This window comes from Eptesicus fuscus, chromosome 5 (genome assembly GCF_027574615.1).
Source record: "Eptesicus fuscus isolate TK198812 chromosome 5, DD_ASM_mEF_20220401, whole genome shotgun sequence".
In the NCBI taxonomy this organism is placed as follows: domain Eukaryota; kingdom Metazoa; phylum Chordata; class Mammalia; order Chiroptera; family Vespertilionidae; genus Eptesicus; species Eptesicus fuscus.
This window is the reverse complement of record NC_072477.1, coordinates 57,116,369-57,129,187: the sequence shown is the minus strand read 5'-3', so window position 1 is coordinate 57,129,187 and position 12,819 is coordinate 57,116,369. Positions and strand designations below refer to the sequence as shown.

Here is a 12,819-nt window from a genome sequence, read left to right as displayed (position 1 = left end):
GTTACCTGATAAAAATACTGGTAATTAATATTGGAATATAAGAAGTATAAGCATGTACCTATTGCCCAGTCTACAAAAATGTATTGAGCACACATTATGTACCAGGTACTATGTTAGATACAGAAGATAAAGATGAGTATGACACAGATGTCATTTAAGTCTTTTAAGTCTACTCCTAATTCCCAAAACTTTAGTCTAAAAAGACCCATGTAGATAATAAATATCTGCCTCCTATAGAGGAATTGAACATATTTAGATTAACTAGAAAAAGGAGCTTTATGGCTATAACAGGAAGAACTACTGAAATTGTTAAAATAACCAAGATTGAAAACAAAATGAAGTTCATACCTGCTGTGATTCTTGTAGCAAAAATTTGAGTTCCATTCTTACTGAGGCCAGACCACCACCTTGGGCCCCATGAAGGCTACAGTAACTAAGAAACACTCTCAGGAGATCTTGGTTTTTCTGCAACCACAATTTTCGTCTTTCAGCATGCTCTCGTTTGGCCTGCAATCTTCGTCTTTCTATTTGGTGACGCTCATAGGGATCAATATCTGGTTTGTCTACCATTTCTTCCTGATCCAGGAGATCACTTTCTACTTTAGAATATATTCTACTGGCATATTCTTTAATAACTGTTTCATGATTACATATCTCATGCAAGGCAGCAATTTCCTTTTCAAGCCAGTTATAGAGTTGAAATCTGAGTTTTCCTCCATCTACTTCATAACCTGTAGCCAGTGTTCTCAGTTCAGTCATAAGGATCTTTAAACAAGCTCTGAATTTTAGTTGTTCAGCAATCACATCAACTTCAGTATCACCTTCAGGACAATCCTCTTCCTGAGGAGTCAGTAACATATTAGGGTCTGACGCTTTCTGACCTTCTTGTCTATCTTTCCCCCTGACATCTGTACTTTTCATTACTAAACCAACTGCATCTTCTTCCTCTTCTTCTAAGGCACTGTCATGATCTTCACCCCAATCAAGAGTAAGAGGTTCCTCACCAACATTTACTACTGGTTGACTCCAATCAAATTGTGATGAAGTCACATTTGACCAATCAATGCCAGAACTGCTTTTGCCACCACTCAGAGTTTTTGATTCTGAAGGTATATCAATCATTTTCTTAGAAATAAAATCAGGTTGATCTTTTTTTGTAGGTAAAGCAGGTATTTTGGTAACTTTGGGAATTTTGGAGAGTACCTCCAAGGCTAAAACAGGACATCCAACTTTAAAATGAGCATTTGCAGTGGTAAAAAATAATTTTCTTTCTATGAGGTTGATTTTATCAACAAAGTTTTTCTCAGTTTTGAGTCCTACGGTTGCCAAAGATCCTTCAGGGGAGGCAAGGTTTCTTCGAATTAGCAAAGGATGAGTTCGAAGGTAGTTGTAGAAACTAAACACCACTGGATTACAAGATTTGATGATAACTATAGAAATCAAGCAGATACAATCACAAAGTACTAGATTAATTTGTATTTATATTAAAAGGAATAAAATATGTCAGCATTTCCTCAAAATAAATATCAATCTAGGATAAGTTAAACTATGGTACATCCAAATAATCAATAAAACTACACAGCTGAAATAAAAAGAATATCCCTATGTGTTGCTATGAGTTATGTCCAGGATATTCTACATAAATGAAGGTACAAAAAGCAATATATTACTTTTTATCTGAGAAAGTGTAGAAGCCATATGAACACACACACATGCATTCACTTATATTTTTTAAACGGAAGGAAAACACACACACAAAATTGCTTAATTGGTTCTCTAAAAGGGGAGGGAAGAACAGGGTAGAGAGGTTAGGAAAGAAGCAGCTAGGTTTCTCTAAAAATACCTTGGTTTTATATATTTTATTTTAAAACCATGTCAATATCCTATATAATAAAAGGCTAATATCCAAATAGACCAAATGGCGGAATAACTGAATAACCGGTCGCTATGACATGCGCTGACCACTAGGGGGTATGTGCAGAACATGGAGGGCATCAGTAGAAGGCGGTAGAGCACAGAACATGGAGGGCATCAGCCATGACGGGATGGTAGAGCAGATGAGCAGGGGTGCCAGACCAAGGTGGGGTGCCAATCGCTGTCATTGGGGTGACCCTCTGGTGGTTACTGAAAATTCTTTGCTCCTGTGAGCCGCAGTCCCACCCGGCACTCAACTCCTGCTGCTGGCGCTGGCCCCAATCGCACCCGCTGCCAGCGCCAGCCCGCTCGCACCCACTGCCGCCGCCCAGTGCTGGACCTGATCGCCCCTCAGGGCTTCTCCACCTCCCCCTGCTCCTGAGGGGTGATCAGGGCCGGCAGCTGCCTCTTGCACCCGCTGATGGCACCAGCCCCGCTCACACCCGCTGCTAGCGCCGGCACCAATTGCTCCACGCTGTCAGCGGGTGCAAGCAGGAGGCCTGGAGAGAAATGGAGGCACAGCTGCTGGCCAGACTGGGAGAGAAAGAGAGAGGCAAGTACTGATCAAAAGCTGCCACAGAGGCAATGGATCAGTCCCTGCTTCTCTCTTCAGGCCTCTCTCTAGCCCTGAATCGCAGCCCCCTTAGCAGTCAGTGCTGGGACACCGTGCCTGCAGACTGCAGGAATGACTTCCGGTTGGTCAAGCCTGGGTCGTTACTGGTTGTTACGACCCAGGGTTTTTATATATTAGGATGATAGACTCAATTACAAACAGTAAGTGACTAATCCTTTAGCACACAAGGAATTTTGATAATTTCTCAATGTTGAAAAGTAAATCTGGTAACAGTGAGTTTTCTGTTGTTATTGGTTTTGTTTTGATCTAAGTGAACATTAGCTCAGAAACTGTATTCTTTTAAAAAGAAAGAGAGAAACTTACAAAATATCCTACCTTGATGATGATCATCCTCCTTTGGTGTTTGTTCCAATAACGTGTCCAAGGCTCGGGTATAATCTTTCATTACCCAATAGGCAAGACTACGCAGAAAAGGATCAGGATGTAATCTTTTGCAATCGAACCCTGAGCCATCCTTTTGGCAACCTAAAACCTTCTGATTTAGGATGGATATATAAGTGGATGAAGTTTCAAATTCAGATTCATATAAACGGGCAATAACCATGGCCAGTTGAATATCTTCCATTTTTTCAAGACACACCTGTAAATTTTAATATTATGAAATATTTATTTAATGATAATTATTTAGATATAAAATATCCCAACAATATCCTTAAATTATCTACCACTTATATTTCACAGTGGAAGGAGTGAGACCTGAGGTTGAAGGGCAGTTAAATGATTGCCTGATAGAAGATTACAGAATAGCAAGAAGAGTAAGAAATCTGAACTTAGTAGCTTCCAGCCTAAAAAAAAAACCACATCATTTACAAAATAAGCATAAAACAGCCCTAGCCAGTTGCTCAGTGGTTAGAGCATTGACCTACAGACTGATGGGTTACAGGTTCGACTGTGGTCAAGGGCATGTACCTTGGTTGTAGGCTCAATCCCCAGCACCAGTCGGGGCACATATGGGAGACAACTAATCAATGTGTGTCTCTCACATCTATGTTTCCCTCTCCCTGTCTCTCTCTGCTCACTCTATAAAAATCAATGGGAAAAAATATCTTCAGGTGAGGATTAACAAACAAACAAATAACACACATACAAAAGTATAAAACAAAGTATATCAACATCACCTCAGACTTGGATCAATTTAAATTAGTAACATTCATTTTTAAATTAAATGCCTATTATGACATTTGAATTTATACACATCAATTCCTCTTAATTTCCAATTGTATTTCCATCCTATATAATAAGAGCCTAATTCGCTAAGTGTTCGGTCATCCAGTTTTCCATTCAACCAATCAAATCATAATATGCTAATGATATGCTAAAGCCACTCAACCACTCGCTATGATGTGCACTGACCAGCAAGGGGCAGACAGTTGACGGGTCGACCAGTCGCTATGACGTGCACAGACACTCAGACCAGTAGGTTAGCTTGTTGCTGGGGTCCAGCTTATTGGGACTGAGCGAGACAGGCCGGACTCACCCTGGAGCCCTCCCGTGGTCCCTCTCCGGCTGGCCAACTTCCCGCATCCCTCCCTGGCCCTGACTGTGTACTGGTGGGGTCCCTCGGCCTGGCCTGAACCCTCTCACAATCCAGGACACCATGGGGGATGTCAGAGAGCCGATTTTGGCCCGATGGCAGAACTGGTCGCTATGACATGTACTGACCACCAGGGGGCAGACGCTCAACTCAGGAGCTGTCCCCTGGTGGTCAGTGGGCTCCCACAGGGGGAGCACCGCTCAGCCAGAAGCCAGGCTCACGGCTGGCGAGCACAGTGGCAGTGGTGAGAGCCTCTCCTGCCTCCACAGCAGCGCTAAGGATGTCTGACTGACAGCTTAGGCCTGCTCCCTTTAGGGGGTGCGGGCCTAAGCCATCAGTCAAACATTCCCCAAGGGCTCCCGGACTGCGAGAAGGCACAGGTTGGGATGAGACACCTCCCTCCCCTGAGTGCACAAATTTCGTTCACTCTAGTATCAACATAATTATTACTATTTTAAAAGAACTTTCTACTTATATAGCAAATAATGCATGAAATGAAGCCACATATCCTATCTTATTCTCTATGAGTTTATTTATATTCTAATGTAACAACACATCTTGAGATTTTGAGGTCAGACGATATGAGTCAATTGACACGTCTCTTCTTTACCTGAATATCTTCTAGGCTAAACTTTCCATTAAAAATTATAAACATTTAAGCATATTTTTTTCTTTTCTTTTAAACAATTCTTTATTGTAAGCATATTTTTTCCATTGATTTTTTTAGAGAGAGTGGACAGGAGGAAGGGATGGGGGGAAGAGAAAGGTGGGGAAGAGGGAGAAAGAGAGAGGAGACGGGGAAGAAAGAAAGAAACATCAATGTGAGAGATAACTAGTTGCCTTCTGCACGTGCCCCAACTAAGACTGGGATCAAACCTGCAACCCAGGTATGTGCCCCTGACCGGGAATCAAACCTGAGACCCTTTGGTGCTTGGGCTGACACTCTAACCACCTAACAACACTGGCCAGGGCTAAGTGTTTACTTTTTAAAAATCATACCCTGAGATAAGTTTGAAAATATGACTAATTCTAATTGTGAAGTACTTTCACTTTGTTGGATATTTCCTATTTCTTCTATTATGTATTATTTCCAGTTCTATTTTTCCTTCATCCATTGGATTGTTCATAACAATAGTAAGTACCCTAAGAGGAAGCTATCATAAATAAACAGGAACATCTGTAATTACTCTCTTAACTAGTTACCAGGGTTCTATATATTAAAAAATGCAAAGTTTGCCCAGCTGGCGTGGCTCAGTGGCTGAGCATCGACCTATGAGCCAGGAAGTTATGGTTCGATTTCCGGTCAGGGCACATGCCCAGGTTGTAGGCTTGATCCTTAGTGTAGGGCATGCAGGAGGCAGCAGATCAATGCTTTTCTTTCATCATTGATGTTTCTATCTCTCTCTCCTCCTCTCCCTCTCTGAAATCAATTTTAAAAAATGTGTTTTTTTTATTGATTTCAGCCTTCAATCACTTAACTTAGTAGTACAAGTTTTACCTATTCTCATTTATTTTCCAGTATCTACAGAAGAGTTATATTACAAAACAGTTCAAATTTCAATTTTGGTTCCATACCTATGACTTACATTTAGAAGAAAAAAGAACTTAGACGTATCTGCCTTTCTACACTAGATAAGGAAGTTGTGACTATTTATATACTTTAAATAGTTCAGAATCACAAGATGGCAAGGAAGAAGATATTCAGAAGCCATTTTTGCCATGTTTCATACATTTATATTTGAAATGCATGTATTCTTAAAATGAAATATTCCCTATGTAAAATTTTTTATTTGTGTTTTTCACTTGAACTTATTTATAATTTTATTTTTCACAGTACCACTATTTAAGTTCAGTAACTTCTGTAGTTATTCTCTGTCCTTACAAACATATGACAAAAATTACAATCTCTTCTACAACCTTAACAGGTTTTAAATCTCTTGCAAGTATTGCATAGCATATTTTCTTATTTATACCTCTATGGCATCTTTCAATGAACCAGCTAACAAGAAAAAAGCAGCAGACTGTTCAAAGCGTTGTTTTCCAAGTAAAGAGAAAGCATTTTTCAAAGCAGCTTTACGCCATCTATCTTCATTAAAGTTGTGACTGAAAAACGTTGTCATTTTTTCCTCATGCTGTGACCTGGGAACCAGAATACAAACACTAGTGGTTAAACTAATTTTAAATATTTTGAATCCTTTACAGAAAAGTGCAAAAATGAAAAATAAAAACCACAAACATCAATCTAAAAAGAAAACAATAACTTCAGTGATAAGTATTTATTATCAGCTTCTTTTTCCTTCTAATAAGGAAAGCTCAAATTACCCTATGTATACCTAAGTAGGAAGCAAGAGCATTTTTTTAGTTTACAAAGTACTTTTACCAACTTTTTTTAAAACAACATCCCATTCTTTATACCCATCTTTTGCAGATAAAGAAACCAAAGCCCAAAGAAGTCAGCTGATTTGATCAAGCTGATATATCTAAATATCTAAATACTTCCAAAAGTATTAAGTTTCTGATTCAAAGCACAATCTTCATTCAACTAAATTATGTTAAATGATGAGACAACTTACCTAAACAGACCCCACACTACTGCTTTCTTCTTCATTGCAAGGTAGAATAATGCAGCATCCAAGGCATCATTGTTCCTTTGAAAAGAAGCTTTGGCAACCTAAATGGTAAATAAAATATTATATTAAATTAACCACTTAATTAAAATTTATAACCAATTAAACAACAATTAATGCTTCCCTGATATTTTCATGGCTGATAGAAACTATGGAAACAAGAAAACTTGGCTCTATCCTACAATCTCCAATATCTTATAATACATGCTCCTTATAATACACTAGAGGCCCAGTGCATGAAATTCGTGCATGGATAGGGTCCCTACTAGCTGCCAGCTGGGGCCTTCCTTTGTTCCGTGCCACCCCCTGGTGGTCAGTGCATGTCTAACTCCTGGTAGGTTGACCTCCCGCCCATGGGGACAATTTTCATATTAGCCTTTTATTATATAGGATAGGATAACCATTTGATATCAGTAATAATAAAAGTAATAAAAATAAACACCTTTTATTTATCTTATTGAATCACCACAATCTCTGAGGTACTATTATTTCCATTTTAGATATGAAACACAGAGAGGTTAAGTGAATTGCCTAAAGTCACACAGTAAGGGGTAGACAAGGGGTTAGAACCCTGGTAGTAATAAAATTGTCTAACACAGGAAACAATTTAAAAAAAAAAAGCAGAATGAATATTCAATAGATGTGACTTTTTCTTGAAAATCAAACATATTACATCTCTTAATGTTTTATAAAAGTTAAAATGGTAACTTCTATGGTATATATGATTTCACAATTTAAAGCTTTCAACTAACACTGATACAGACATCTATAAATAAATATTAATTATATATATACACATTTATAAAATTATAGACAAAATTAAAAGTTCCAGGGTTTTAATTGATTTTTTAAAAGCTAGTATTCTTTAATCAAATTTTGACAACTCTGAAGGATTGATACATTCTCTCTAACAAGTAATTAAAATACAGAAGGTTGAAAGTCTGTTATTTTGAAGGGCTTACAAATATTAGTTCTCAGAAATTTCATGAGAAAAAGTCTTAATGAACATGTAATTCTCCTTGTATTATAAGTGATAACCTCTTTGAGCCATAAAACCAAAGTGGCTGATTATATACAGAACCAATCAATGTGGTATTAAGTTTATTGATTTTAGAGAGAGAAAAAGAGAAAACATCGATGTGAGAGAGAAACATTGACCGGCTGCCTTGAGCACTGGCTCAGACCAGGATAGAACCCACAACCTGGGCATGTGCCCTGATTGGGAATTGAACCTGCCACCTTTTGGTAGATGAGACAACACTCCAACCAACTGAGCCACATGGGCCAGGGCAACTCAGTGTAAGTTTAAAAATTACATAACATTATTATATATCATTATATTGTTTTGAATAAAATATCAAATAAACCATCTCTTATTGCTCAAAGATACTGAGATAACCTGTGCAAATCACTAAGTTGAGAGGCATAATAATAAAAAATAATGGATGTTTTATTAGCTTACATTGACTGATAATGAAGCAGGAAGCTACTGAAGCATGGGAAAGGGGAAAGACACCTAAAACTGCACCACAAAAATGCTTTACTCTCAATACTCTTTTATTTCTCTTCCCCTTTTTTAGTATTTTCTCAGTCTTCAATCACTTAACTTAGTATTCCAATGTTTAATAATTTTTAGAAGAATTTTTATTCATCTTCAGTTAAGGATTTATAATACACATCTCAAGGCAAAACAATTTACATATCCTTTCTGATTTAATTTTAAGCAATACATTACTTGTAGAGATAGATAGAAAGAAATATACTATATAATAAAAACACAGTATGCAAATTGTCCCCTCAACTGGGAGTTCTTCTGGGAGTTCAACCAGGGGGCGGGGCTGGCTGGGGGAAGGAAGGGAGGCCCTGGCCGGTGGCAGGTGGGTGGCCAGGGGGAGGGAGGGAGGCCGCAGCTGGCAGCCGCCAGGGACCCTACCGGTGCACGAATTTCATGCACTGGGCCTCTAGTTTAATTATAACACAACACATCACTGACAAGAAATTAGAGATTTTTTTGTAGGCAATATCTGAAACATTTCAGACAAAATATGTCTTCCTTTTCTTTGGGACATAAGAAATTTCATGCAGATACTTACTATGTTATTTATATAACAATTAACTTTTCCTATATACCAGAAACTAGATTTCTTGGTTGGTGTGAGAAAAATTCCTTCTGACATTTGTGTCTATTTTGAGAGGAGAAATGCGGATATCTTATTGGCTGCCTTACATGTAGCAGGAAAATGACACTTTTATACTCACACTTCAAACTGTGATCTGAAAACCATGAAGACCAGAATCACAGGACACTAATTAAGAGGAAGAGGCCACAGACCTACCAAATGAAATGGGAGTGGAACAGGGGTGTTGGGGGATATGTAATTTAAATAAACTTGTCAGGTGATTCTTTGGCACTAAAATTTGAGAACTACTATTGTAGAAAATAAATTCCTCTTGGGAGAAATACATTCAATACTTCACAAATGTAGTATCATTAACTGTATTTATGGAATTTTGATGGACTCCTGAAAGTAAACAATGAATAAGAATTACACTTTCCTAACCCTGACAGAGAAGAAAGCGCACTTCTGACACTTATAATTGATGGGGAGTTTGGCTGATTACCTAGCTTCTCTGAATCTTAGTTCCATCAGGTGAAAAATGGGGCTGGGGCTGATGAGATGATGAAATAATTTATGAAAAGCAACTAGCACCAAACCTGGTAAACAGTAGATGCTCAATAACTGTTAATTTCTGCAACACTGAAAGAACCGGCAGCTTCCACTAACAAAATTTTTAACAATTTTTTACCTAAAGGGAATCTATCAGAAAACTGGTTCCAAAAACCTGTCTTAAAAAATGTACAGCATGTTTCATTTGCTGCCATAGATATGTCCTTCAAGTGTACACAAATAAAAACTTTTTATTGAATGTTATTTTAAGTGTGAACAGGAAGTTTGCTGTTTATTATACAAGCCATGCAGAATCCTTTACAAAAAAAGAATGGTTTTTCTATGTAATGTATATAACTGACAAGAACTTTACTTTCTAAATTTAGATTTTTTAGTTTCTTAAATTAGAACACACCTTAACAGATAGCAGAAAATATTGCTATTCCATAGTATTATAAACTCAGTATATATGGAAAAAGACAATTGACATATTGCATGACATTTCATAAAAATCAAGTTTTGGAATCTCCAAAAAGTGTTCTTTAAGAAATTTCAAGATCTCAAGATATACAAACTAATTCCCCACTACAGGTTTTTCTTGAAGATAATATCTTTTATCCTTCAAGAAAATACATTTTTAAAGTTCAAAATCCACTAAAGTAAAGTTACCTTTTCAATGCATCTTCGGAGAGTGTTAATATTCCTGACCCACCAACCAATTCCCATTGCTCTTAACTCAGACCACTGAGGGTCTCCTCTCTGAATTGCAGGAATCATATTAATCAGTTCTTCCTCAGCCTCCGAATGAAAAGCCCAGGCAAAATGGCAAGTAGACACACCTACATTAGAAATATAAATAATAACCTTCAGGACTATATCAAAAAAAGAACAAAACAACTCTTCATATAGCCACGTGTTCATTCTGAAAAGAATGGAAGGAAGAAAGGAAGTCTTTCCTCATTCAGGATTTTTATAGTATAAGTTTCTATATATAAGATCAGTAACAGGGGAGGGGGGAGAGATCAACCAAAGGACTTGTGTGCATGCATATGAGCCTAACCAATGGTTAAGTTCAACAGGGGGTTGGGGCATCCGTGGGGAGGGGTGTGGGATGGGAATGGGGGGATGAGGACAAATATGTGACACCTTAATCAATAAAGAAATTAAAAAAAAAAAAGATGAGTAACAGGATAAAAAACAACAACAACAATAATCTCTACCTTTTTCCCAAACATACTTGCTTTTGTTCCCTACAAAAATAGAGACACTATCTCTGGATTTGTTTTTGTTCATCAGCAGAGGGAAGATAGGGGAGGGTGGGGGTAAGGGAGAGAGATCAACCAAAGGACTTGTATGCATGTATATAAGCCTAACCAATGGACACAGACACCAGGTGGGTGAGGGCATGAGTGGGGTGGGGTGGGGGTCAATGGGGAGATAAGGATACATATGTAATACCTTAATCAATAAAGAAAATATATCCCCCCCAAGAATATAGAGACACTAAAACTTACTCATTGGAAAGAAAGATATCTGAATATCAAGCCATTCATATGTACACATACCAAACTTATCAAGAGTGAAAGCTTTGGTGGAGTCAAAGCATCTTGGCCCATGGGCTTGGGTTGGTGTTTCCCAGTTCCTCTTGCTTGCAGACCATATCCTTTAGTACTGAATACTGTAAACTGCCCCATTCATCCCTCTAGCCAAAGAGCTAAATATCACTTTAAAGGAAGCTCTAAATTTCATGCGAGTTCCAGGGACTAAAAGTCAGGAGGTACATTCCTCTGTGTTTAGCACTTCAGTTGAAAGTGGTTTAAAGCTGTCTAATATTGATGGGATATGGCAAATTCTTTTTTTGCCCTGGTAAAAGGCTGACAGGGATCTAGGTAACAAAATGGGTTTAGTGACACCATCAGACTTGGAAGTACAAATGAGTTTATCAACAGTTTAACTACTAATAACACTTTACTACTCCACTTAGAGCAGGTAAAGTGGAAACATGAGGAGAGTGGACCCTACTTGGTTAACAGGTAGTGAGAATGCTGGGAAGAACCCTGAGAAGCCTAGGAAAGAAGCCAGATGGGCCAAAGTAGCCATCTATGTGAACCCATTTTGTAAACAGAAATATCCAGGGTCAATGATAGTAACATTACAACACAGGCCTCTCAATGCTATAAGGCCATCAAAATTACTACATATAAGTTTTTTCATTAACAACTATGTACTATATAAATCTTACATGTAGCTTAAAGCTTTTCTAATAATTACTGCTTTAAAATAATTCCTTTAGAAAGTATAAAAGGAAAAAACTAATATGACCATTTTATCTATCTTTTTTTAATATATATTATTGATTTCAGAGAGGAAGGGAGAGAGGGAGAGAGAGAGAGAGAGAGAGAGAGAGAGAGAGAGAGAGAGAGAGAGAGAGAGATGGAGATGAAAACATCAATGATGAGAATCATTGATCAGCTGCCTCCCGCATGCCCCCTACTGGGAATCAAGCCCACAACCCAGGCATGTACCCTTGGCCAGAATCGAACCTGGGACCCTTCAGCCTGCAGGCCGATGCTCTATACACAGTGCCAAACTGGCTAGGGCTTAACCTTTTGCACTCAGATGTCGAGTGTGACTCGACAGGGTTAGCATCAGTAGCAGGAATCGAGAAAAAAGCAAGCGAATGCAAAGGGTTAATATGACTATCTACACTAATAAAAGAGTAAGATGCAAATTGATCGTACCTTTGCGACCCCCATCAGGAATGAGTATGCAAATTAACCCAACAAAGATGGCAGGTTAATTTGCATATGCAGGCACCAAGCAGCTGGGGGTGGGGTGGGATACTTGTGTCATCGCTATGACCCCAGCCGCTCCGGGCCTCTGGGCAGCATAGGAAGGCGAAAAGGCGGCTCCAAGCCAGAGCAAAAAGGCGACTCCGGCTAGAGCAAAGGTGGTGCCGACAGCCAGGGGAAGGAAGGCCCATTCTTGCACGAATCTTCGTGCATAGGGCCTCTAGTTTTGAATAATAATCTTGTCTTTTAAAATTTCCATTGCTAGTATTTATATACAACTGTTTTGAAATTATATCACAAAATCAATGCAGTAAGCCTTGACTGCCACTATAAATTTGGGGGGGGGGAGGGGGGGAATGGACAAAATTAAATAACATCAATTTGCAATTTTTCAGAACCTAAAAGGCAGATTAATTTTCTCACCATTTAAATCTTCATCTGATTTAAGAGATAATTACTACATCAAATAACTGACACTTTGCTTTAGAAATTGCTATTAGATAGCAATGCAAAAGCATACTTTACTGATATAAAATGTCTAATATAAAAGAATACACAATATGTTATATTCTATACCCTTAAATGAAATTTGAGTAATGAAATTTTTGAAAATGCAGAGGCATGTTGAGGGAATTAAACTCAGAGAGCA

General features: G+C 38.2%; 1 protein-coding gene across 4 annotated transcripts in view; it reads right to left on the bottom strand.

The window, feature by feature from the left end:
• Positions 1 to 12,819, bottom strand: part of DMXL2 (Dmx like 2) — a 166,703-nt gene that overhangs the window by 32,589 nt on the left and 121,295 nt on the right. For all 4 annotated transcript variants that reach the window (XM_008143148.3, XM_008143149.3, XM_054716227.1 and 1 more), the window contains 5 exons: positions 10,048 to 10,217; positions 6,656 to 6,753; positions 6,056 to 6,221; positions 2,864 to 3,128; positions 349 to 1,430 (listed from right to left, as the gene is read on the bottom strand). In XM_008143148.3, coding sequence (XP_008141370.1) covers positions 349 to 1,430; positions 2,864 to 3,128; positions 6,056 to 6,221; positions 6,656 to 6,753; positions 10,048 to 10,217 — 1,781 coding nt within the window. The remainder of the gene's footprint in view (positions 1 to 348; positions 1,431 to 2,863; positions 3,129 to 6,055; positions 6,222 to 6,655; positions 6,754 to 10,047; positions 10,218 to 12,819) is intronic.